This window comes from Bubalus kerabau, chromosome 22 (assembly GCF_029407905.1).
Source record: "Bubalus kerabau isolate K-KA32 ecotype Philippines breed swamp buffalo chromosome 22, PCC_UOA_SB_1v2, whole genome shotgun sequence".
In the NCBI taxonomy this organism is placed as follows: domain Eukaryota; kingdom Metazoa; phylum Chordata; class Mammalia; order Artiodactyla; family Bovidae; genus Bubalus; species Bubalus kerabau.
Window position 1 is genome coordinate 46,614,337 of NC_073645.1, and position 24,287 is coordinate 46,638,623.

General features: G+C 40.2%; 2 protein-coding genes across 7 annotated transcripts in view; one reads left to right on the plus strand and one right to left on the minus strand.

Moving 5' to 3' along the window:
- Window positions 1-17,219, minus strand: part of EEF1AKMT2 (EEF1A lysine methyltransferase 2) — a 32,210-nt gene extending 14,991 nt beyond the window's left edge. For 2 of the 6 annotated variants that reach the window (XR_008707246.1, XM_055560828.1), the window contains exons 1-4: window positions 17,043-17,213; window positions 15,022-15,087; window positions 14,399-14,513; window positions 2,175-2,282 (exon numbers count right to left, since the gene is read on the minus strand). Coding sequence is in view for 5 of the 6 variants with exons in the window: in XM_055560828.1 (XP_055416803.1) it covers window positions 2,175-2,282; window positions 14,399-14,513; window positions 15,022-15,087; window positions 17,043-17,152 (399 nt within the window). In the remaining variant the exon portion in view is untranslated. Of the gene's footprint in view, window positions 1-2,174; window positions 2,283-14,394; window positions 14,514-15,021; window positions 15,088-17,042 lie in introns of all 6 variants that reach the window. The other 4 variants (XM_055560826.1, XM_055560827.1, XM_055560830.1 and 1 more) reach the window with 4 other exon arrangements.
- A 3,478-nt stretch (window positions 17,220-20,697) lies between these two features.
- The window catches only part of ABRAXAS2 (abraxas 2, BRISC complex subunit), a 28,799-nt gene continuing 25,209 nt past the window's right edge, over window positions 20,698-24,287 (plus strand). The window contains exon 1 of the mRNA XM_055560824.1: window positions 20,698-20,827. Coding sequence (XP_055416799.1) covers window positions 20,729-20,827 — 99 coding nt within the window. The 5' untranslated portion in view covers window positions 20,698-20,728. The remainder of the gene's footprint in view (window positions 20,828-24,287) is intronic.

Sequence of the window (24,287 nt, forward strand, 5' to 3'; positions counted from 1 at the left end):
TATTTTTTAAATGACAAAAAAGTATCTGGAACTCAAATAGGTCACTGGAAATGTGATGATTTTTAGCTGATATTACTAGTTGTCTGACCTGAAGTAAACATGGTAAATCAAAAGTTGTATTGCCTTGACTCAGCAGCTTACAAAGCAACTACAACAAATAGCACAAAGCTTAAGAAATTAAAGGATTGTTTAAACTACAATTACCTAACTTTTCAAATATCATGCATTTCAGATTTTGAAAGTCATGTATCATTCATCTCATTCATTTTCAATAATTTACTGATACTTCAGAAGCATCTGGAATAGTGATCTGCCTCAATTTCATAAAATATTCAAAATAATTTGCCAACAAAATTAATTCTGAAAAGCTACTTTGAAAAATTAAGCAGTTTGTGATTATTCATATAAACAAAATAATTATAAATGGTATATTATCTAAAACTCCGTTATTGTTTGACTTTAAAATGTGTAGTGTATGTTTCCATACACTCAAACATAGGCTTCCCACTCCCACCCCACATCATTCCACCTGAGGCAAAATCATGACTACCCCTCATAAGAGTCAAGTCTGGAGAAGTTTCTATCCTAAATGCCTGTATAAAAGTATTCATGTATACAACAGATAGTTCATAGACACCTATGACATGTAGGAACATTTCAAGCCCTGGGACTATAACTGCAAACAAAACAAAAGATCTCTGTATGAGAATATATCTCATATTCTCTAAAAGGAGAGGCAAACAATAAATAAGTTAACCAAATTATTTCAGATAAAGTGCTATGAAGAGAAAAATAAAGACACTGAGTGATTAGGAAGAGAAATGTTTTGGAAAAGTAGTCAGGCAAGACCTCTTTAAGAAGGTGATATTTGAGAAGAGATCAGAATGATGAGAATGAGCCAAACAAACTAAGATCTGGGGCAAGAACATTCTAGGCAGAGAGCAGCAGGAATAAAGATTGGAGAAAAACAAGGCTGAAACGTATCAGGAGCAGAAAGAAAGTCAGAGTGACTAGAGTATTAGTGATAAAGATGGAAAGGGGTAAAAACCAAGGGGCTCTCTCTGTAAGGCTGGGTGGGGGTTCAGATTCCATTCTAAATGCAATGGGCAAGTGCCTGGAGGCTGATTTACATTTTAAAAAAATAACTCAGACCTGGGGCTCTGTAACAACCTAGAGTGGTGGGATGGGGAGGGAGGTGGGAGGGAGGTTCAAGAGGGAAGGAACATATATATACCTAGGGCTGATTCATGCTGATGTCTGGCGGAAACCAACACAATATTGTAAAGCAATTATCCTTCAATTAAAAATAAATGTAATTATATATATATATAAAAATAAAATAACTCTGGCTGCTCTGTGGTAATGGACAGCAGAGTGGTAAGAGTAGAATTGGGAAGGCCAAGTAAGAGGCTGCTGATGGTGGCTTGGATCTAGGAGGCAACAGTGGAAATATTAAGGAATGACACATTTTCTCAAATATTCTAAAGATAAAACCAACAAAATTGTTTCTAGGATTATTTTTTCAGCAGCACCTCACAGCTTTTGAGATCTTAGTTTCCCAATCAGGGACTGAACCAGGAGAGCATTAAGTCCTCATCACTGGATCACCAGGGAATTCCTGGCTATTGAATAAAAAGGAAAGAGTAGGATGGGGATGGGAGTGAGTGGGAAGGCAAAGGGAGAAACCCCGAGTTTCATCTTGGACTAATTAATAGGCTATTAGTTATCTAAGTGGAACTGCAGAATACGCAGCGTTCCTGGAGCTCAGAGGAGCCCAGGATGAAAAGTAAATGCAAGTGCTGTCATCTCCTCGCAGGCCAGAGGGCAAATAAGTAATCCTTGGGGCATTATACCACTTCATGCATTTACAAATTTTTTATCTGGTTAATCCAAAGTTAGCTATTATTCGTGTGTATTTGCAAAAAAAGAGAGACAGAAAGGCAAAATAAACATACTTGAACATAAGAGGAAGAGGAGAAAATAAGTTCCTCAAACTGACTAGACTGAAAATTTTAATACTGTTACTTAAAAAGTTATCATTTTGGATTATTTATGATTGATCCTTAATTTATGAGTTTAAGGATGTCCGCAAATTAATATACATCAGACACATTTAAACTTTATAACTTATTATAAATAAAAATAACAATGGCAGCAATATAAATAATAGTTACCTTCAATTTAATGTTAGATAAACCTTCTTTTTCTATAATACTTCCAGAAAGCTGTATTGCAGACGGAGAATAATCAATTCCAGTAACATCAGAGAAACCAAATTTTGCCTGGAGACAGATAATTTTATACTTTAGTTTTCTAAAATTTTAAATACTGTTTTACCTATGAGTTATAATATTCTTTTAGGACCCAGACTGTTTTATTTTATTAATACATCAAATGACATATACCCTCTAATAGTATAACATGTTTAAATTTTATTATAGAATCTAAATAGAAACTAAAAGTTTAAATTCATATAATGTGACAATTTGCTTTTACAATATTTGATTTCTTTTTCATAAGAAATTCATTTTCTCAAAGACAATGAGAATATATGTGTATTTCTGTCCTAAAGCAGAAAAAGGTAGTATTAATTTCCAATGCTGATATGCTCCTATTCACACATAAATCTGTCATAAATTTTTCTTAACACAATTAAGTTACATGAATAAATTAAATGCATATGTAGTAAGTCCTTGCTTTTAAAATTTTTCCTTGAGTGCAATTATAAATCACGTAATTCTCCACCAACCATGTGACTATTAACCACCTTCCATTTGTACAGTATTTTTAAAATAGTTCACACATTCCAGTAGACCTTTACAAAAAACCTGTCATACACTGGGCAGGTATTAATACCCCCAAAGAGTTAAAGAAAGCTCAGTGAACTAAAGAGTTTTGAAACTAAACCTGCAATCCAGCTGTTTACTAACCACATTAACCCAAGGAAGGGTGCGAGGTGTGAGAAGCCTAAGGCCAGAAGCATGATGGCCTCTGGTCTTCAGCTCTTAACTATGCTGAACATTGTCAGACCATTCAGGCTAAAGGCAATTTCAAAGGAAATCTGAAGAAGAAAAGAACTTGCAAAGTAAAGCGTAGCGTGAAATTCTCTTCCTGCTCTTTACCAGTCATTTAAGACTTACCTAGACTTTTCAACTCTAAGTGACTGATTCCTAGTCTAAACTCAACCCAACAATTATTTTCCACAGAGCACTTTTTTTCTCTTTGATCACTTTTATTTTCAGTCTTAAGATCTAGTATCAAAAAAAAATAATCTAATATCCCTTCTTTGATGCCAACCTCCTATTCTTTTAGTGATCTCAATCGGCATTCTTTAACAGCTTCGTTTTCTCCCCGTTTCCCTCACTTCCTTCTCTATCAGACCTAGAATGAAGGATGAGTCTGTCAATTGACTCTAACTAGTTCCTGCTTCTCCACACTTGTTTACTCTTCCCTTAGACTGTATAAGAAGCATACACAGACATTTTAAGTTCCTAGAACATTCATTCTCAAACTATTGCCAACATTTTTCACATTCAGTTTCTGGCACTCAGTGAGAAATAAGCAGACATTCAAGGGAATAATAAATGACCAAAAACTAAGAGGGAAAAACTTATATTAGGAAAAGGCCCAAAGCAGATTCAAATAAAAGAATGATCAGAAACAGATACTTAATGCAACTTCCCTATCAGTACAGTGGTTAAGACTCTGCACATCCACTGCAGGAGGAAGCCCTGGTAGGGGAACTAAGATCCCACATGCCACAGTCAAAAGCAAAAAGCAAAAAAGAATGAAACAAATCCTTAAAACACAGAAATAAATGACAATCTGGGGAATTGTAACAGAACTGAAACCTATAACAAAGAACCATACAAATAAGAAAAATTTTAAATGAAATAATTAAATTAAGAAATTCAAGGGTGGGCTTGATGGCAGACTGGACACAAACACAAAAAATACTCAAGTGGAAGAAAGGTCAGAAGAAAATGCCACTGTTAAGCACAGAATGACAGAAGGATGGAAAATTAACAACAGGAAAGAACATAAAAGATAGAATATGGCACAGAGTATTAAGATCTAAATATATATAACAGTCTTAGAAAAGGAGGAAATAAAAATAGGGCAGAAGAGAAAATGACATATGACTGAGAATTTCCTAATTCTGACAAAGTATCTGAAGCCATAGATTCAAGAAGCACTATAAACTCAAGGCACGATAAAAACAAAGATAATACAGTATAACATACATCTGACACAATATACAATTTATATTATATACAAATAGTATAATATATCTGATGAAAACCAAAAACAAAAATCTCAAAATCATTCAGGGAGTGGGGTGGGGGATACAGTATGACAGATTACCTTCTAAAGACTAACAATAAGACTGATGGCTAACAATAAGTCAAAGAATGAAAGCCAGGAAACAGTGAAAGGAAAATGCCAATCTAAAATAACACACCCAGCAAAAAAAAATGTATGTGTGTGTATACACACACACGCATATATCTCCATCAAAAAGGTAGGCGATCACTGAAAAGAGCACCAAATATGAGCAATGATTGTTAACATCACAAAAATACAGGAAACCAAACATTATATAACCATCTATTAAATTTACTTGTTTAAAAACTGAATTTGATAAAAATCTGTGGATCAGGGGTAAACAAACCTTTTCTTTAAAGGAACAGAGCATAAATATTTGAGGCTTGGCCACTCACACAGTCTCTGTCACACCTACTCAACTCTACTACTGCAGCACATGAACAATAGACACTAATGTAAATAAGTGAATATAGCTGTATTCCAAGAAATCCTTACAAAAACAGGGAATCCTAGATTTGACTAATAAACTATATAGTTTGCTGACCCTTATTCTGGATCTAACTCCCAACCTACAGAAAACACAGGGGCCAGAAAATATGCTTAAATGGTACTATAAAGATGCAATTAGAAAGTCCACACCATGGAAAATCATTGGGATTAATAAACTACCTTCTACAATAAATAGATCACCAAGTTAAATAAACAATATACAGAGAATTTAAAGAGCCTTAAAGACTATCAACCAACTGCAAAATGTGGACTCAACAGCAGAATGGAAATGACAGAAGAAAAAGTCAATGAACTTGAAGACACATCAATGCTAGTTATCAAATCTGATCCATAGACAGAAAACTAATTGGAAAAAAAATGAACAGCACTTCAGGGACCTGTGGGACAATAAATACAAAGAGGCCTAACTGATAGTTACAGACTCTCAAAAGGAAAGAATGTTATTGACGGGAAAAAAATTTTAACACAGAGAGCCTGAAAACATCCCAAATTTGACGAAAGACATAAGTTCTTAGATTCAAAAAGCTCAGTGAACTCCTAATAGGATAAGCAGAAAGAAATCTAAGCCATGGTACATCATGATTAAACTGCTAAAAACTAGAAGAAAATGGAAAAAATCTTGAAAGCATTCAGAAAAATGATGCATTACTTACAAGAACACAATTCAGACAACTGCAGATTCTTCATAAAAAACCGTGGCGGTTCTGGGACCTCCCTGGTAGTCCAGTGGCTAACACTACATGCTCCCAATGCAGGGGCCTGGGTTCCATCTCCCTGGTCATGGAACTAGATCCCACACACGGCAACTGAAGATCTTGCACGCCACAAGGAAGATCACAGATCCCGTGGGCCACAACAAAGACCCAGTACAGCCAAATACATTTCATAATAGTTTTAAAAAAGCTATGGAAGTCAGAAAGAAGTGACACAACATTTTTAAAGTGCTAAAAGAACAATTATTAAGAATTCTATATTAAGCAAAAACATCCCTCAGGAATGAAGGTGAAATGAAGACATTCTCAGATGAAGGAACACTAAGAAAACTTCTAGCCAGCAAAGCTACTCTAAAAATCATCCCTGAAGGAAGTTCTTTAGACAGAAAGTAAACAATATTAATTCCAGAACAAATACACACACTCAGAAGATCAGGAATGAAGAAAAAACTGCAAAAGTATCTTTACTTACTTAACAACTACCATTAACTACTATTCTCCTTTGAAAGGAGAATACAAAGGATAATTACAAGATTATCCAACAGGATTTTCAACATATATAATGATAATATTTAAGACAACTACAACATAAAGGAGGGAAGATTAAAAAACTCAAATGTTGTAAGGTCTTCTACATTCCACTTGAAACGGTAAAGCATTGATTCTAAGAAGATTGTGTAAATAATGTATATTATAATCTGTACTAAAAAAGCTCCAAACACATTAAATATTGTTTAGTCACTAAGTCGTGTCTGACTCTTTTGCAATCCCATGGACTGTAGCCTGCCAGGTTTCTCTGTCCATGGGATTTCCCAGGCAAGAATACTGGCATGGGTTGCCATTTCCTTCCCCAGGGGATCTTCCTGACCCACAGCAACCACTAAAAAAGCCAGAGATATAGTCAAATCCTTAGAGCAACCACTAAAGAAACTATACAAAGACATTTATATAGATATATCTAATTAAAATGGAATACTAAAAAATGGTCAAATTAACCAAAATAAGCAGGGAAGCAGAAAGGAAGAATGAAAAACAGAGGTAACAAAGAAAAAAAAATAATAAAAATGGCAGACCTAAATCTAAATGTAAATGTTCCAAATAGAGCAATTAAAGGATAGAAATTCAAAAAAGATTAAAAAAAAATGACCCATCTATATGCTGGCTACAAGAAACTCAATTCAAATATAATGATACAGGCTGGTTAAAATGAAAGACTAGGAAAAGATGTATCACGCAAAAACTAATATAAAAATGTTGAACTTCACACCCACAAGGATGGCTATAATCAAAAGGACACATACTAAAAAGTTCTGGTGAGAATATGGAAAAAATGGAACATGCTCATGGAAATGTATAAAGATATAGCCACTGTGGAAACAGTCAAGCAATTTCTCAAAAGGTTAAATATAGAGTAACCGTATGGACCTGGTTATATACCCAAGAGAAATAAAAACATATGTCCAGACAAAAACATAAATTTTCATAGCAGCATTTTTCATAGTAGCCAAAAAAACAGAAGCAACTTAAAAGTCCATGAATTGGCAAGTAGATAAATAAAATGTGATAAATCCATACAACAGAATATTAACTGGGCAAGAAGAGGAATATAGTATTGATACATGCTACCATATGGATGAACTTTGAGAATAGTATGTTAAATGAAAGAAGCCAGACACAAAAGACCACAGATTGATGGTTCCATTTATACGAAATGTCCAGAACAGACAAATCCACAGGGACAAAATGTAGATCAGTGGTTGCCAAGGACTGAAGGGAGTGGGCAATAAGGAGTGAATGATAATGAATACAGGGCTTCTCCTTGGGGTGATGAAAATCTTCAGGAATTAAAACAGTGGTGATGGTTACACAAATTTGTGAATATACTGAAAACCACTTTAAAGGGGTAGATTTTATGGCATGCAGATTATATCTCAATTTTTTTAAAAGCTTTATTATTAGCATTAAAAGTGAAATTCAAAGTAAAAACTACCAATGTTAAAGAGGAACATAATACAGTAATAAACAGGTCAATTAATCAAAACACACTTACAATCCTAAGTGTGTATGCTCTGAACAGAGTTTGAAAATACATGTAGCAAAAAATGACAGAAATAGAAATTAACAGACAAATTTACCAGTTTGGTCAGATAGACACTTCAACATTACTATATCCATAATTAATAGAATAGAAAATCAGTAAAGGTATAGAATTGAATACCACCACCATCAAACACCATAAATCTAGTCAACACATTCTATCAGGTAACAGCAGAACATTTTTTTTTTTTTCAAGTGCATGTGAAACATACACCAAGATGGATTATATCCTGGATAATAAAACAAACACATTTAAAAGAACTTAAATCATACAAAGTATGTTCCCTGATATAATCTAATAAATAGGAAAAGGAGTACGACAAGGCTGTATATTGTCACCCTGCTTATTTAACATATATGCAGAGTATATCATGAGAAATGCTGGGCTGGAAGAAGCACAAGCTGGAATCAAGATTGCCGGGAAAAATATCAATCACCTCAGATATGCAGATGACACCACCCTTATGGCAGAAAGTGAAGAGGAACTCAAAAGCCTCTTGATGAAAGTGAAAGAGGAGAGTGAAAAAGTTGGCTTAAAGCTCAACATTCAGAAAACGAAGATCATGGCATCTGATCCCATCACTTCATGGGAAATAGATGGGGAAACAGTGGAAACAGTGTCAGACTTCATTTTTGACAGCTCCAAAATCACTGCAGATGGTGACTGTAGCCATGAAATTAAAAGAGGCTTACTCCTTGGAAGCAAAGTTATGACCAACCTAGATAGCATACTAAAAACCAGAGATATTACTTTGCCAACAAAGGTCCGTCTAGTCAAGGCTATGGTTTTTCCAGTGGTCAGGTATGGATGTGAGACTTGGACTGTGAAGAAAGCTAAGCGCCGAAGAATTGATAGTTTTGAACTGTGGTGTTGGAGAAGACTCTTGAGAGTCCCTTGGAGTGCAAGGAGGTCCAACCAGTCCATCCTAAAGGAGATCAGTCCTGGTGTTCATTGGAAAGAATGATGCTAAAGCTGAAACCCCAATACTTTGGCCACCTCATGCAAAGAGTTGACTTGCTAGAAAAGACCCTGATGCTGGGAGGGATTGGGGGCAGGAGGAGAAGGGGACGACAGAGGATGAGATGGCTGGATGGCATCACCAACTTGATGGACGTGAGTTTGATTGAACTTCGGGAGTTGGTGATGGACAGGGAGGCCTGGCGTGCTGCAATTCAGGGGGTCACAAAGAGTCGGACACGACTGAGCAACTGAACTGACTTAACTGAACAAAAAGAAAAATCCCCAACAATTGGAAATTAAAAAACAAAGTTCTAAATAATCCATGGATCAAAGAGGAAAATTAGAGAATCCCTGGTGGTCCTGGTGGTTAGGGACTCTGTTCTTTTATTGCCAAGGGCCTCGGTTCAATCCCTGGTCAAGGAACTAAAATCCCACAAGACACATGGCACAGCCCAAAAAAGAAAGTATATCAAAGTCTGAAGGGTGCAGGACACCTATAGGAAAATTTTTAGCATTTATATCATTAAATGTTTATATCAGAAAAGGAAAATCTAATATCAAAAATCAAAAGCTTTTACTTTAAGAAGCTAGAAAAAAGAGCAAGAATAAATTAAAAGCAAAAAGAATGAAAAAATAATAAAATTAAGAGCAAAACTCATTGAAACTGAAAACATAAAAACAAGGTCAATGAAAAAAAAGCCAAGTTTTATAAAAGACAGGAAAAAATGAATTTCTAGCATCATCATCAAAGAAAAAAGAGAAGACAGAGTAACCGATATTAGGAATGAACAAGGCCCCATCAATACATATCCCACAGATATTAAAAGGATAACGAGAATACAATGCAGAACTCTATACACACAAATTCAAAATGGACTAATTCCTCAAAAACTGCAATCCATGCAAACTCTCTCAAATGACTATTAAATTTAATCCATACTTTAAACCTTTAGTAAAGCAATTTCCAAGTTAAATGGTTTAATTGTGAATTCTACCAAACATTCAAGAGGAGACAACACTAGTGCTTCACAATATCTTCAAACAATTAAAAAAGGAGACAATGCTTTCCCGTTCTTTTCATAAGGCCAGAGACACCCTGAAGCAAAAACCAGATAAGGACACTCCAGGACTGAGGGAAACTGCAGACAAATATCCCTCAAGAATGCAGATGCAAAAGTTCTCAACACAATATTAACAAACTGAATCTAGCAATACAGAAACAAAATTATGTATTATGACCGAATGAAGCATATTCCACAAGTTCAATACTGGTTCAATATTTGAAAATCAATACAATCCACTGTATTAATAATCTAAAGAAAAAATAAACCTCATGATTATATTCATTGATGCAAAAAAATTATTTCATTCTACTTTTTTACAAAATTCAACAGTCATCCTAGAAACACAAGGGAACTTCTTCAATACGATAAAGAGTATGTATCTAATAAGACCCTGCAGCTAACATACATACTTAATGGTGGAAAATGGAAGACATTCCACCTAGGATGGGAGCCAGACAGAAATGCACCATCACCAGTCTTAGGCTGTGTGTGTATTAGAAGACCTATGTAGTGTCATCAGGCAGGAAGAAAAAAGAAAGGCATACATATTGCAAAGAATCAAATAAACTTACCCTATTCATAATTAACATGACTGTCTATATAGAAAATCTCAGAAAATCCACCAAAAAACTTCTAGAACCAATTAAATGCAAGATTTAAGGACACAAGGGAAACAAACAAAAATCAATCATATTTCTAGCAATAAACAACTGGAAACTGAATTTCAAAAATCAATACCACTTTAAATACTCCACACACACAAATACACAGGTATAACTCTAAAAAATATGTACAGATTTGTATGCTGAAAACTAAACAATACTGATTAAAGAAATCAAAGAAGATCTAATAAATGAAGAGACATACCATGTTTATGAATTGGAAGACTCAGTAAAGATGTCGTGTGTGTTAGTTGCTCAGTTGTGTCCAACTCTTTGCAACCGCATGGACTGTAGCCCACCAGGCTACCCTGTGCATGGAATTCTCCAGGCAAGACTACTGGAGTGGGTTGCCATTTCCTTCCCCAAAAGATGTGGAGTCTCCTCAAACAATAGATTCAGCTCAATTTAAACCAAATTTTCAGCATGGATTCTTTTGTAGATGTTTACAAATTAATTCTCAAATTCCTTTGGAAATGTAAAGGAACTAGAACAGACAAAACAACATTTGAAAAAGAACACAGTTGAAAGACTCACACTACCCAACTTAAAGATTCACTGAAAAGCTACATTAGTCAAGACAGCATTCACAGTATGTCACCAGGAATTCTTCCAAACATCTAAGAAACAAAGCCAATCTTACAAAAATCATCTGAAAAAAATAAAGACAATTCTCATCTCATTTTATTAGAGCAGCATAACCTTGATTAAAAAAAACCTTACATTAAAATTCCAAGTAAGAAAAATTACTGGTTAATCTCTCTTATAAAGCTATATACAATCTGCCTGCAGTGCAAGAGACCTGGGTTCGATCCCTGGCTCGGGAAGATCTGCTGGAGAAGGAAATGGCAAACCACTCCAGTATCCTTGCCTGGAAAATCCTATGTACAGAGGAGCCTGGTGGGCTGCAGTCCATGGGGTCGCAAAGAGTCAGACATGACTGAGTGACTAACAGGATACTATATAATTCCTAAGTAAAATACTACCAAATCAAATCCAACATTATATGAAAAGGATAATACACCATGACCAAACATAGTTTACTTCAGGAATGGAAGTTTGTTTTAAAATCAATCAACCACTAAAATTATCTCAATAAAATTGTCAATTAAAAAAAAAACTGAGGAGCCCCCACCAAAATCAATCAATTCAATTCTAACAAAATCAAGAAGAAAAATCATCTGATCATATCAATGAATATCAAAGAAAGCAAAAGATCAAGTGCACTATCCATTAAGATTAAAAACTCTTAACAATCTAGAATATAAAGAAACATCATCAATTTCAATAAATACCTACAAAAGCCTAGCGCTAATATCATATTTAACAGTGAAATATTAGAAGCTTTCCTCTTACAACAGGCAGTGTTAGAGGGCTATCTGCCTTCATGATTTCTATTCTACGTTGACCTGAAGAGTACACAGCATTTTAATAAATAAAATATTAAGAATGGAACAGAAGAAATACCACTATTATTTACACATGACATTAAAGTCTTTATAGAAAACCCACAAGAATCTATAGGACCTACTGTATCCCTATGGGAAGTCTACTCAATATTATGTAACACACTAAATGGGAAAAGAATTTGAAAAAGAATACATACATGTATATACATAACTGAATCACTTTGCTGTACACCTGAAACTTTATTCCAATATAAAATGTTTAAATTTTTTTTTTTAATTTTAAAAAAGAATCTATAAACTAACTATTGGAAAGAATGTGTGAATCACTGGATACAAGACCAATATAAAAATCTCTTGTACTTATACATAATAGCAATAAACTATTAGAAAATGAAATTTTAAAAGCGTAACAATAGCAATTACAACAACAAAAAACTAGGAGTCAATCAAGGAAAAATATATAAGATCTCTACAGAGAAAACAACAAAATACTACTGAGAGAAAATTAAGAACTAAATAAATGGACGAATTCATCATGTCCATGGATTCACAGACTCAACATTATAAAGATGTAAATCCTTCTCAAACTGATCTATTACATATCAGTTGGGTTTATTCTCGAAACGCATTTAACATGAACAGAATACAGGAAAAAATTCACATAATTATCTCAATAGATACAGGAAAAACATTTAATCAATAACAGCACACACACATACTTAGCAAAGGAGAAATACGAGGAAACTTTGGTCTGATAACAGAGTTATCTACAAAACTAACTCATTAGATACATCATACCTAACAGTGCAACACCAAATGCATTCTCTGAAAAGGGCAAAAAAGACAAGGATGTCTTCTGTCACCACTGATTTTTAACATTCTCCCAAAGATCCCAACAGTGTAACAAGGGGGAAAATACAAAGGATTGGAAAGGAAAGATTAAAACTACCATTATTTACAGTTTGCATAATTATATGTGTGTGTGTGTGTGTGTTAGTCTTTCAGTCTGTAAAAGAACCTATAGTTAAACTATCAGTCACAAAGGATAAATCATTAGCCTCTACATGTAAGCTACTAAAATCCAAAAGAATCTACAGGTAAACAACAGAATGAGTAAGTAAAACTGTGATATAATCGTACAAAGAATCATATACAGCAACAAAAATGAATCAACTGCTACGAGCAACAAGTTGAGTGACTCTCACAGAATGCTGAGCAAAAGACACTGGAAAGCACACACTGAAGGCTTACATTTATACATCCAAAATAGGCAAATTAATCTATGATGTTAAAACCCCTGTGATAACCTTTAGAGAGGAAGGAGGAATAACTCTGAGAGGATTAGTAGGGAATTCAAGGGGGGGGTCTCTAGAGTCTGTAATATTCTACATCTTGATTAGAGTGATAGGTCTGTTCACTGTGATAATGCACTGAGTCATACTCGTTTGGTTTGCACACTTTAATGTACATATGCAACACCCCAACATTTCAAAAAAAATTATTACAATTTTTTCTAATCATATTTCATGGCTTCAAACATTTGAATGGCTCCCCATAGCCGAAAATCAAAATCTAAGCTCTTACACATGGCATGATATGGCTCCTACTTTTAATTAATCTAATCCTCCGTTCTGTCTATCCCACAACACACTTTATAATCTAATTTACCAAATTTAGAGGGCCAGAACATGTTATGCTGTTTCAAACCTTCATCCCTTTAAATACTGTTTCCACTTCTTGAAATTCTCTCCCTCTTTATACTCTACTCACACTCAACACAATTTCCACCAATCTTGGATATTAGCTCCTCTAAGACCCTTTCTCTTCCCTCTTCCCCAAATGACTCCCTTTAATCACTCCCTTTCCTACACTCAGCATATATGTTATTGTACAGATCAAGCTATAGCATTAGTTATTCATGTCTATGTCAGTCTATACTGTACTGTGAATAACTCAAGCACCAGGGTCTAAATTTTCATATTTCCAGTGCCCAGCACAAGGCTTGGCAGGTAGTAGTCACTTAATACATCTGACTGTTATGTACATATCCTTACAAACTAAAACAGTAGAACTATCAAAGATGAAGCCCGTCTCACACTTCCTCCACAGCACTTGGCACTACAGGCATATAACAGCGACAGTTTAGCTAGGAGCAGACCCTGCACCAAAACTTAGTTCCATGGACAAAATGCTCTTTGCAAACCATATGCAAAACACCCTTCAAACCATGTGCTCACCTGAGAAGAGGGATATGTTCTACTGGAAGTACAAAAAATCACCTTTCTTTTATATTGCAATACATACAGATTTCCAGAGTTTTGAACTAGAAGAAACCCATAGAGATCACCTAGGTAAAATCTTTAAGAAAGAACTAAAGCTGAGAAAAGAAAAAAGAGCTTGTTCAAGGTCGAGACTATAGCAAGAAGGACCAAGACCAGAACTCAGATCCCCCGTTTTTCTCATTTAGTGCTTTCTCACAGCCCATACAGTCTCCTCTCATACTATGTGACTCTCAAACTAAGTGGCATGACAGCTTTACTACTTGAGAGTTAGACTGCTGGATTAGACTGTTAGATTAGAGTATCCCTAATTGCAAGGTCTTTTTTCCTAATTTCATTTTTAAATTTGGCTCTAACACATGAATATTAATAGTACCAACAAGTTCAACCAGGAAAACACCATTTCCAGTTCCAATATCAAGCACTGAAGCATCCAATGGAATCTTGTGTTTCTGCATCCACCTTATTAGTCGAGTCATACTCTCTTCTCCAAACCTATTAGAAACAGAGAATCAGTCAGTCCAACTACCAAGGGCTAGAGAACAAAGGTTACAGCTATATCCCACCTACATAGCTTATTCAATATGCTCAACTAACATTTTTTTTTTTAAGTAAGAAATACTATCTGTAAACTTAATCTTCATCTCTATTATTAAGAAGGAAACACTCCCAAGAATATAACAGAATGGATAAGGTTGATATGTTACTTATCAACATTTCTCTACATCAGCATTAACATTTGTACATGCTGTTGGTTCAAAACTGCATTGCTTATTGAAAATGGACAATTACAGAATCAGGGTTATTTCCTAAGACTGTCATCAAATTTATACTTAGGCCATTAAAAAAGAAAAGAGAGTGATTCTTTAAATCTACCCATTTAAGCCAGACTCAGTCCAAGGTTCCCAAGATTTTTACTTTCTCTGGGATAAGCACTTAAAAGATACACACACACACCCACATAAGCTTCTGGATCATAATCCCACTATTTTCTCTAACTCACCAGATTTCTCCTGTATCTCCGTATTCTTGGAAAGTTTGCAGTTCTCTCTTATAGACAGCATCCCAACTATATAAATAATCAAATGCAAACCGAATTATTGAATTAAACTGTATTATGAATTCAATGTATAGTTCTCATACAAGGATAGCTATGACAGAAACTTAAAACATTATTAGTGTTGATAAGTGCACATCGCTCAATCTCTTAACATCCTCATGTTATAAAAATGAGAGTAAATGTATACATGCACAGCACTCAGAACAATGCCTAACATTAAAAACGGTGTATGTTTTAGCTTTAAAAATACAAAGGAGTATCCGTCCAAGAATCCCTAAGTCCCAAACACAAGTCCAAAACTGTACAGGCAGCGTCATTACAGTACATTTCAGTCTCAAATGCAGAGATATGAGAATTTTCTATCAGTGAGGTGATTACTCACAATGGAATTCATTAAAGATAAGCTCCGCTTAAAAGTCAGCTTTAAGTTTAAAACTTACTCTTACTCCTTTTAAGGACTCCTCCCCCATCAATGGCCGCCTCTTCCTACTTCCTGTCTCTAGAATCCCTGGTCTCTCTCCCAGTTACCTCTCATCCTTACCTTTCCCCACGGTCACTCATTCATCTATCTACTAACCCACTACATGGTTACTGAGCGTCTGCTTAGGTCAGATCGCTTTCTCCTACCCCAAGATGTCCACTGTGTCCTTGCTCCCTCCTTAGACCATCCCCGACTCCCACCCCTCCTAGCTTCCATGTCTCTGCCCTCATCCACTGAACCTTCTCAGGTCCGTGCTGCTGCTGCTAAGTCGCTTCAGTCGTGTCCGACTCTGTGCGACCCCAGAGACGGCAGCCCACCAGGCTCCCCTGTCCCTGGGATTCTCCAGGCAAGAACACTGGAGTGGGTTGCCATTTCCTTCTCCAATGCATGAAAGTGAAAAGTGAAAGGGAAGTCGCTCAGTCGTGTCGGACTCCTAGAAACCCCATGGACTGTAGCTTACCAGGTTCCTCCGTCCATGGGATTTTCCAGGCAAGAGTACTGGAGTGGGGTGCCATCGCCTTCTCCGTCTCCTTGTACTAGTACTGTACTAATAATGTACTGCTGCTGCTGCTGCTAAGTCGCTTCAGTCGTGTCCGACTCTGTGTGACCCCATAGACGGAAGCCCACCAGGCTCCCCCGTCCCTGGGATTCTCCAGGCAAGAGTACTGGAGTGGGGTGCCACTGCCTTCTCCGTCTCAGGTCCCTAAGCCGGGCAATTGTCGCCCGGCCTCCTACCCTTGCCCACCAGCCCTACTTGTCAGACCCACGCTCGCTAGTTCCCTTTCCTCAGTTCAGTTCAGTCGCTCAGTCGTGTCCGACTCTTTGCAACCCCATTAACCGCAGCACACCAGGCCTCCGTGTCCATCACCAATTCCCGGAGGTGGCTCAAACTCATGTCCATCGAGCCGGTGATGCCATCCAACCACCCCATCCTCTGTCGTCCCCTTCTCCTCCCGCCTTCAATCTTTCCCAGCATCAGGGTCTTTTTCAGTGAGACAGTTATTCGCATCAGGTGGCCAAAGTATTGGAGTTTCAGCTTCAACATCAGTCCTTCCAATGAACACGCAGGACTGATCTCCTTTAGGATGGACTGGTTGGATCTCCTTGCAGTCCAATGGGCTCTCAAGAGTCTTCTCCACCACCGCCCTTTCCTCAAGCCTACCCCCAAAAGCGTAAGACTCCCTGAAAAAGCCCACTCAGGAGCTTTAAGGCCCGCCCCGCACCCCACGGGCCCCTCAGACGTCAAAGTCTTTGAAAGGCCTGTTCACATGTGGCCCTCCGGACTCCATCCCGAAGGTCGCCCTGACTCTCTCCCAAGGTGGCCCTTGCGGCTTCCACCCATCACGCCCCGCTCACGCTCTCCCCATCTTCCGGGACCCCCACCACCACCATCACCACGTCAGGGATCCATGCCTCCGTCCCCTCTCCCGGGGCCTGGGCCAGACAGCCACGCTCACCCTCCCCTGCCCCGCGCCACACTCACTGCTCTCGGGTTCCCAGCGCAGACGGGACAAACCCATCCCCTTCGGGGCCGCACCCTGGGGGCCGCGCCGCGCCTCCCGCGCCGCCGCCGTAGTCCGCGCCCTCGTTCATCGCGCTCCGCGCCCCGGACGGCCGTTGGGGCCGCCATAGAGACGCTGCGCGGGCAGAGCGGACGGGCGGGCTGGCGCCTCTAGGAGGCGGGAGGCCACCCTCTCTACTGCTCCGGCCCCCGCGGGGTCGGATGTTTTGCGCTCCTCCCGGCGCCGCCTCGGACCCTAGCCCAGGAGTGCACCGGGCTAGGCCTCGCCTCTGTCCCCCCTCTCTCCAGCCAGCGTCAGACGCACCCACTGCTTCGGGATGCCCGGCGTATGCGCACCTTAGATATGGGGACGGCTGTTTGTGAGGGACTATTCAAGCCATTGCATTTTGGAAAAAGCCCGGCGGTGGGGAAGCCACAGCAGATAACTAAGCTGACAGCGTTCAGCGACCCACACTTACAGATAACCTCATCTCTCCACGTCGTGGGTAGATCTGAGAAATGGGTGGGACGGACCATCGCAGTATTTGGCTTTCCTGCCCAAAGCTAATTCCATTTGTGGCTGGCACCCTGCCTTGATAATTAGCATTCTGGCCTCTTCTGACTTGAGGTCACTGGTGGAGGAAGGACTTTATGCCAGGTGAAATGAATGCCCTAGGGTCCCCCACCCCCACCGCTTCCCGCCCGCCCAAGTAGCCAACCACGGGTGATAGGAGAGCTGAATGAGAAGAAAGCTCTAAGTGAAGTCAGGATGCTGTCTCCACGAAGCAGCTAACCAGGCACCTGGCCCTTTCCAATACCCCTAACCTCTGCGTGCTTCAGCTTCCGCAGGAGCACCTCACTGGGGAGAGACTGCTCCCAACCAGTGAACCTTAACAAGTCCCTGGAGGTGAGCGGTATCAATAGTTGCCTTTCCAGCTCACAGAAATCCCAGTTATGACCACATGTGTATGTCCTGTGACGCAAGACGTTCCAAGATCTTCAGGCAAGTGCTGGTGTAGAATATGGTAAAAGACAGATGGGAATCTATGTGTATAGTGATTAGAGAACTCAAGAAAGTGCATAACCTTATTACAGAGTAATAAAACCACCAGATGCCACAGTCAATTAGGGCTGCCCTGAGTGAATGGTTGTTTTGATCTTTTCTAGACTTGATGCTCAATGCTCGAGAGAGGGAGCTTGAATGTGACTGAGTGGGTCTTAAAAGGTTTTAGGTTCTAATTAAGATGCGCCCATGAAAGATACAGCTCTGTTCAATCTGATGTCTTGCCAACACTTAAGATTGCTCTGTGTGATGAATGCTATAAACAGTTGTTGGTATGGAGCCCTGGAAAAAAACACGATTTATACAGAGTTCCTTCTTTGGCTCCAGGATTACTCTGAGTGTTTAGTCCTGAGTGGGGCACCACCTCTGATCTCCCAGGACAACATTCTTGGTGGGGGGATAGAGAAGCTGGATCAGAGCAGAGCTGCCCATCACCAGGGAGAACCTGGAATGTGCCAAGGAACACAGTCCCTCCTGCCAGGTGCTCGTTACACAAGACAGGAGGGAGGCCCTGAGTATACTTTGGGTTGCCTGTGTCGCTCTGACACTGCCAGTCCCTGCAGCTGGAACCCTGCTTACCTACAGCTTCTCTGAAACTGTGCTTTCAGGAGTTCTCAAATGCTCCCCAACTGGCAAAACAACAGTCAGATTCCAGGTGATCCTGGTTAGGGTCAGAAGGGATGGATTCTCTGAGAGGGTAGCACTGAGCGAAAAGCTAAAAGAGTTTGCCACAGGCTGTGTCCCCAAGGAAGCAGACTGTAAGACTGAGATGAACATGGAAGAAATTTATTAGGAACTGCTCTCAAGATCACCACCTATTGGGGAAGAGAGAGAAGCAGGGTTGGACAGAGGAAGTAGTCAGGCTGGGGTACCATCACAACGGAGCCTCAGCTAACACCCTCTCCCCTGACAGGACACTGTGACGCTGGGATGATCCTTCGGAATTTTCAGGTTGGATTGAAGGATGTGGGCCTTTATTCATCTGTGGATACACTGACTAGATCTCGAATGCTTTTTTGCCCAGAAAAAGAGGATTGACCTTGGACAATGAGAATTCCAGGAAGGATAAATCCAAGAAAGGGCTGTCAGCACCTGGAAGAATAATTCAATCAGTCTTACAAGGGGACGTATGGGTCACACATCACCACATCTAGAGCAGAGACTATGGAGTCAACCTGCAGCTTTCTGGGAGAAGAGCATTCCAGGTGAACAGAACAGTGAGTGCCAAGCCCCCGAGGTAGAATGAGATAGGGTTATCCAGGAAGCAGAAGGAAGTCTAGTGTAGCTGTAGCAGAGTGAACAAAGGGGACAGCAGCAAGAAATGAAGGAGTCGGATCATTGTAAGGTTGGGGATTTAACCAAGAAGCAATGAGATTTAAATTTAAGTTTTGGTGTGACAGTTTTGGCTGATACACTGAGAACAGACTTGGCCGGGAAAGGGTTAAAGGCAGAAGTGTGAGCACACTGCCTTTTTCATCCTCATACAATGGACTTTCGGGGTGGGATCATTCTCTGTTGTGAGGGTCTGTCCTATGCGTTGTAGGATATTTAGTGGCCTCCTTGACCTCTCACCACTAAATGCAGGTGGCACCCCACGCTCCCTCCCCCCCACCCCCATCTGTTGTAAAATCCAAAAATGTCTCATTTTTGCCTGCTGTCCCATGGAGCAAAACTGCCTCCAGTTCAGACCCCTTGAGTTAGAGGCTGTTACAGTGATCCAGGATAGCTTGGACCACTGTGATGGGTATGCTGTGGCAAGTTGTAGGATTCTCGATGTATTTTTGAAAACTGTGCTGACTGATCAAAGGGGAGCATCAGGAATGTTCCAAGGTTGTTGGCCTGTGCAACTGTCAGAAAACAGTTCAGTTTGCTGAGTTTGGAAGAAGTGTGCTGGGAGGAGCTCTGTGAGAGATTACAATCTCGGTTTTGAACCTGCAAGACTGAACGAATTGAAGAATAATGATTAGAAAGTTTAGTTCCTTCCCTGAAGTTAGTTGTAGTTCATTTTCACTGTTATTTATTATTTATGCTGATTTTATCTTCTTCCCATGGATTTTTCATTACATTTGTCTTCTTTCATACCCAGAATCCAATTGCTTCTTAACACCTCCACTGCCACCAGCATCTCACTTCTATCCACCCCCAAACCACTGGCACCCAGCGTCTGGACTACCGTGACGGCGCCCTTCCCCAGCCGCTATGTCCTGGACATTGCAGCCAGAGGGGTCATGTGGAAACTGAAATCACATCATGTTACTTCTGCATCAAACCCAAACCGAACAAGTGCCTAAATCAACTCCCTCCTTTATCCTTGAGCATGGCAAATAGAGGCTTTTAATACTAAAAAATTTCGCGTGCAAAGACAAAACTCTGTTTGGGGAACGACCAAGACCTGTAACAGAAGGCGCCGTGTCTGGGATGCGCAGAGCACGAGACTGCACGCGGAGGATGCAGTGCTAAAATCGGTGATGAAGGCGGCAAACCTTGCACCTCTCACCCCTCACTCCGGGGGCTCTCGGGCCCCTTGGCCTCACCCGTCGAAGACTTCATTTCCCAGCATGCGAAGGGGCTGGCCGGCAGGAAGGCTCCGTGCCCGCCGCGGGGCATGATGGGGGAGTTGGAGCTTTCCATCATGGCGGCTTCCATTTCGGGCTACACCTTCAGCGCTGTGTGTTTCCACAGCGCCAACAGCAACGCCGACCACGTAGGTGTTGGGCCCCCCACCACTCCCCGCAACCCGCCGCGGCTGCTAGGGCTTCCGGCCTCGGTCTCAGGCCGACGCCTGCGGAGAAGCCGGGATCCTTTGCCCCTCGCCCCCTATGCTGGCGAAGGAACTGATGACCCGGGAGGCTCCCGCCGCCGGCGAACTCTTGCTGCCCGGGTCTCCTTCGCCCCCCACCCCGAGATGGGCGTCCCCTCACTTGGTGCCTTCCATCGGCACGCCCGTCCCAGGACAGCAGTCTCCCGGTGGGGAGGGCTTTCCCGGCCGGCCACCGACAGTGGCAGGAGTCGCTTAGTCCTGGAAACCCAGCGCCTGCCCCTCCCTGAGTCAGGCTTCGAGACTAATGGGGGGTGTCCGGAGTCGGAAAGGAACCGAGAGACCCCCGCTTCAGTCTAGGAGCGGAGACTCCCAGCCGCGCCCTCTGGTCTGACAGGTTGTTGTGGAGTGCGACGAGGGTAACTATGGCTGTCACTACTCTTGTTAGATGCGAGCGTGTGTTTTCTTCGCCTCGATGAAAAATGCAGATGTAACCAGGAGTGTTCGGTGGAGGGTCTACTTTGGCCTTGCCCTTGCATGTTTAGTTCCCTGGCGAATGTTCTAAGACCCGGGAACTAGTCTCAGTGAAAATAGGGAAGTGACAGGCCTTTACGTATGAGTGATAGGAAGTGCCTTTTTAATGTCCCTGGCTTCTGGATGGAAATTCTTTTATGACATTAGATAATTTTTGTCTTTACGTATTTGCCCACCAAGTTGAGAGATTGTGTTAACATGATTTGAGTAGTGAATTATTTAAGTTCACTAAATAAATGTAGTGGGAGGGAGGGTGTTGTCATTACAAAGCAAAATGAGAACACTGCAGAAGAGGGAACTGGGTTTGGTTTGATGTCTGCGATCCTAGGTTCCATCAATAAAACTGATTTCGTAGAGAGGTGATTTCATTAGTAAATTGGATGGCATTAAAGTGTTGTACCGATCATTGCTTCAGTTCAGTGGTAGAGATCAACTATAGAAATAATACACAACATGGGTTTTTCCAGAGGCAGCTCCTGTCTCTGGACACTAAGGCCCCTGGTACTGCAGCCAGCTCTTTAATAATGTAATGCAGTTCCTTCTACAGGTAGTTTGTGATCCTGCTCGTGTGGCCTGGAAGTGTTAAACATGGTTTCAGTCCTGTTTCTTAACCTCTCTAGTTCTTGGAGTGCCTAGTAATATCACAGTTTTATATATAAAGCAAAATTACTGTAAGCAACCTGTTGAAAAGTGGATAGTTTTAGTTTTTATTTTTTTATAGTCTACAGTGAGATGGCCATGTTACCTAGATTGTTACTAACTTGATTCAAGAGATATCTCTTTAATATCTGCACTATGCCAGGCATGGTGCCAGACTTCATAGAAATTTTTACCAATGGCAATAGTTTGCAACTTGTATCTTATCCTCTACAAGGATACCTTTTGTATTAACCTTGCCACAGTTACATATGTAGAATACTTTAAAGTAATTAAAATTTCACACATTTTAAAGTTGAAGAACCAAGAATTTCTTTTTGTAGTATATTGTTTTGCCCTGGCAAATTAGTTTAAAGCCACTCATTATTCTGTAGTGCTGGAGTTAGCAAACTTTTTCTGTGAAGAGCCAGACAGTAATTATTTTAGGCCTCCTGAGCCTTGTGGCCTTTGTAGCAACTACTCAGCCCTGCGGTTGGTAGGGAGAAAGGAGCCATAGACAATAAATAAATTAGAATGACTTCTTCCAATAAAGCTTTATTTGTGGACACAAAGCTGAATTTTATATAATTTTTCACACATCATGAAATATTGCTCCCATTTTCTCTTTCATTTCAGCAATTTAAAAGTGTAGAAACTTATTCTAAGCTTGTAGGCCATACAGTAACTGCCATTAGGCTGGATTTAGCCCACACACTATAGTTTGCCTACTATTATAAAGTAAGAGTGGTTCAGATAATCTAGACCCATAGATAAATAAGCATCCGTGTTATACTTAGCTTTAGAATGTTTTGATGTCACTGTCGACTTTTTCAAACTAAGGCCTGCCAGATAATATACAGGGCACCCAGTTAAATCTGAATTTTAAATAAACAGTAAACAATTTTTTAGTATAAATATATCCTGTTTCTTACATTAAAATTATCCATCATTTATCTGAAATTCAGATTTAACTGGGTATCCTGCATTTTTATTTGCTAAATTTGGCAACCTTGGGCTGTGGAACACTAGGAATCTGTAGATATTAAGGTCTAAAGTTGTGTAGGAATCTTCAATTGTATTTTCCACTTTGACTAAAGAGAAATTTTTCTAATCTGTTACAAAGGCACAGCTTGTGTTTTGTAGTGAGAACTCATAAAGAAAGACTTTCATAGGATACAACAAGCTGCTTTAGTCCATGTTTTCCAGACTAGTAGTCATGGATTCTCTAGTACATATATAATTTTTTTTTGACTGTGTTTTCGTTGCTGCATGGGCTTTCCTGCGGTTGTGGTGAGCGGGGGCTACTCTCTCGTTGAGGTGCACAGGCTTCGCATTGCAGTGGCTTCTCTTGCTGCAGAGCACGGGCTCTGGGTGCTCGGGCCTCAGCAGTTGTGGCCCATGGTCTCAGGAGTTGCAGCTCCCAGGCTCTGGAGCACGGGCTCAGTGGTTATGATGCACAGGCTTCGTTGCTCCGCGGCACGTGGGATCTTTCCAGACCAAGGACTGAACCCATATCTCCTGCATCGGCAGGCGGATTCTTTACCACTGAGCCACCAGCGAAGCCTGATTTGGGATTTTTATGACACTGCACTCCTTTAAATCAGTATTTTGTATTGAGTTATGTATGTATTCAGCTATGCTGAAAAGCCTCTATCTCTCCATCCTCACCCCCACAGATTCCAACTGGGACTTTTTAAACTAGGAAATTTATTCGAAGAGTCAACCTACAATAGAAAGGACATTGTTTCACCAAATGTATTCAGCCACTCTTTGCTGAGCAGCTCTTGTGTGCTGGGCACTGTGCGAGGTGCTGAAGTGCACAGTGAACATAGAATCCCGGCTCGTACGGAGCTCATATTTTAGTCGGAGCAGGCATTCATTAGTATGTGTAAATATGAAACAGGAGAAAAATATGAGAAGAGAAAGGATGCAGGGTAAAGGGAGCAGTGTGTGGCAGACTCTTGATTCTGTTCCACTCTCCAGGGAAGGCCTCTCTGATAAGGTGCCGTTTGAGTGAAGAGCCGAATGGAGGGAAGGGGTAAGCCGTGTAGGATGCCTAGGGAGGGGAAGTCTGGGACAGCCTGTTAGTTCACCACCTGCAGGGATGGTATTTGCCATTTAGAGTGAACATTCTCCAGCGGTGCTTGTGCTGAACTCTAGCAGATGCTGAAGCAGTAGGTTATGTGCTGAGTAATCCAGAATCGTTGATGATGGTGTATGTTCTCAAAGGAGTAAA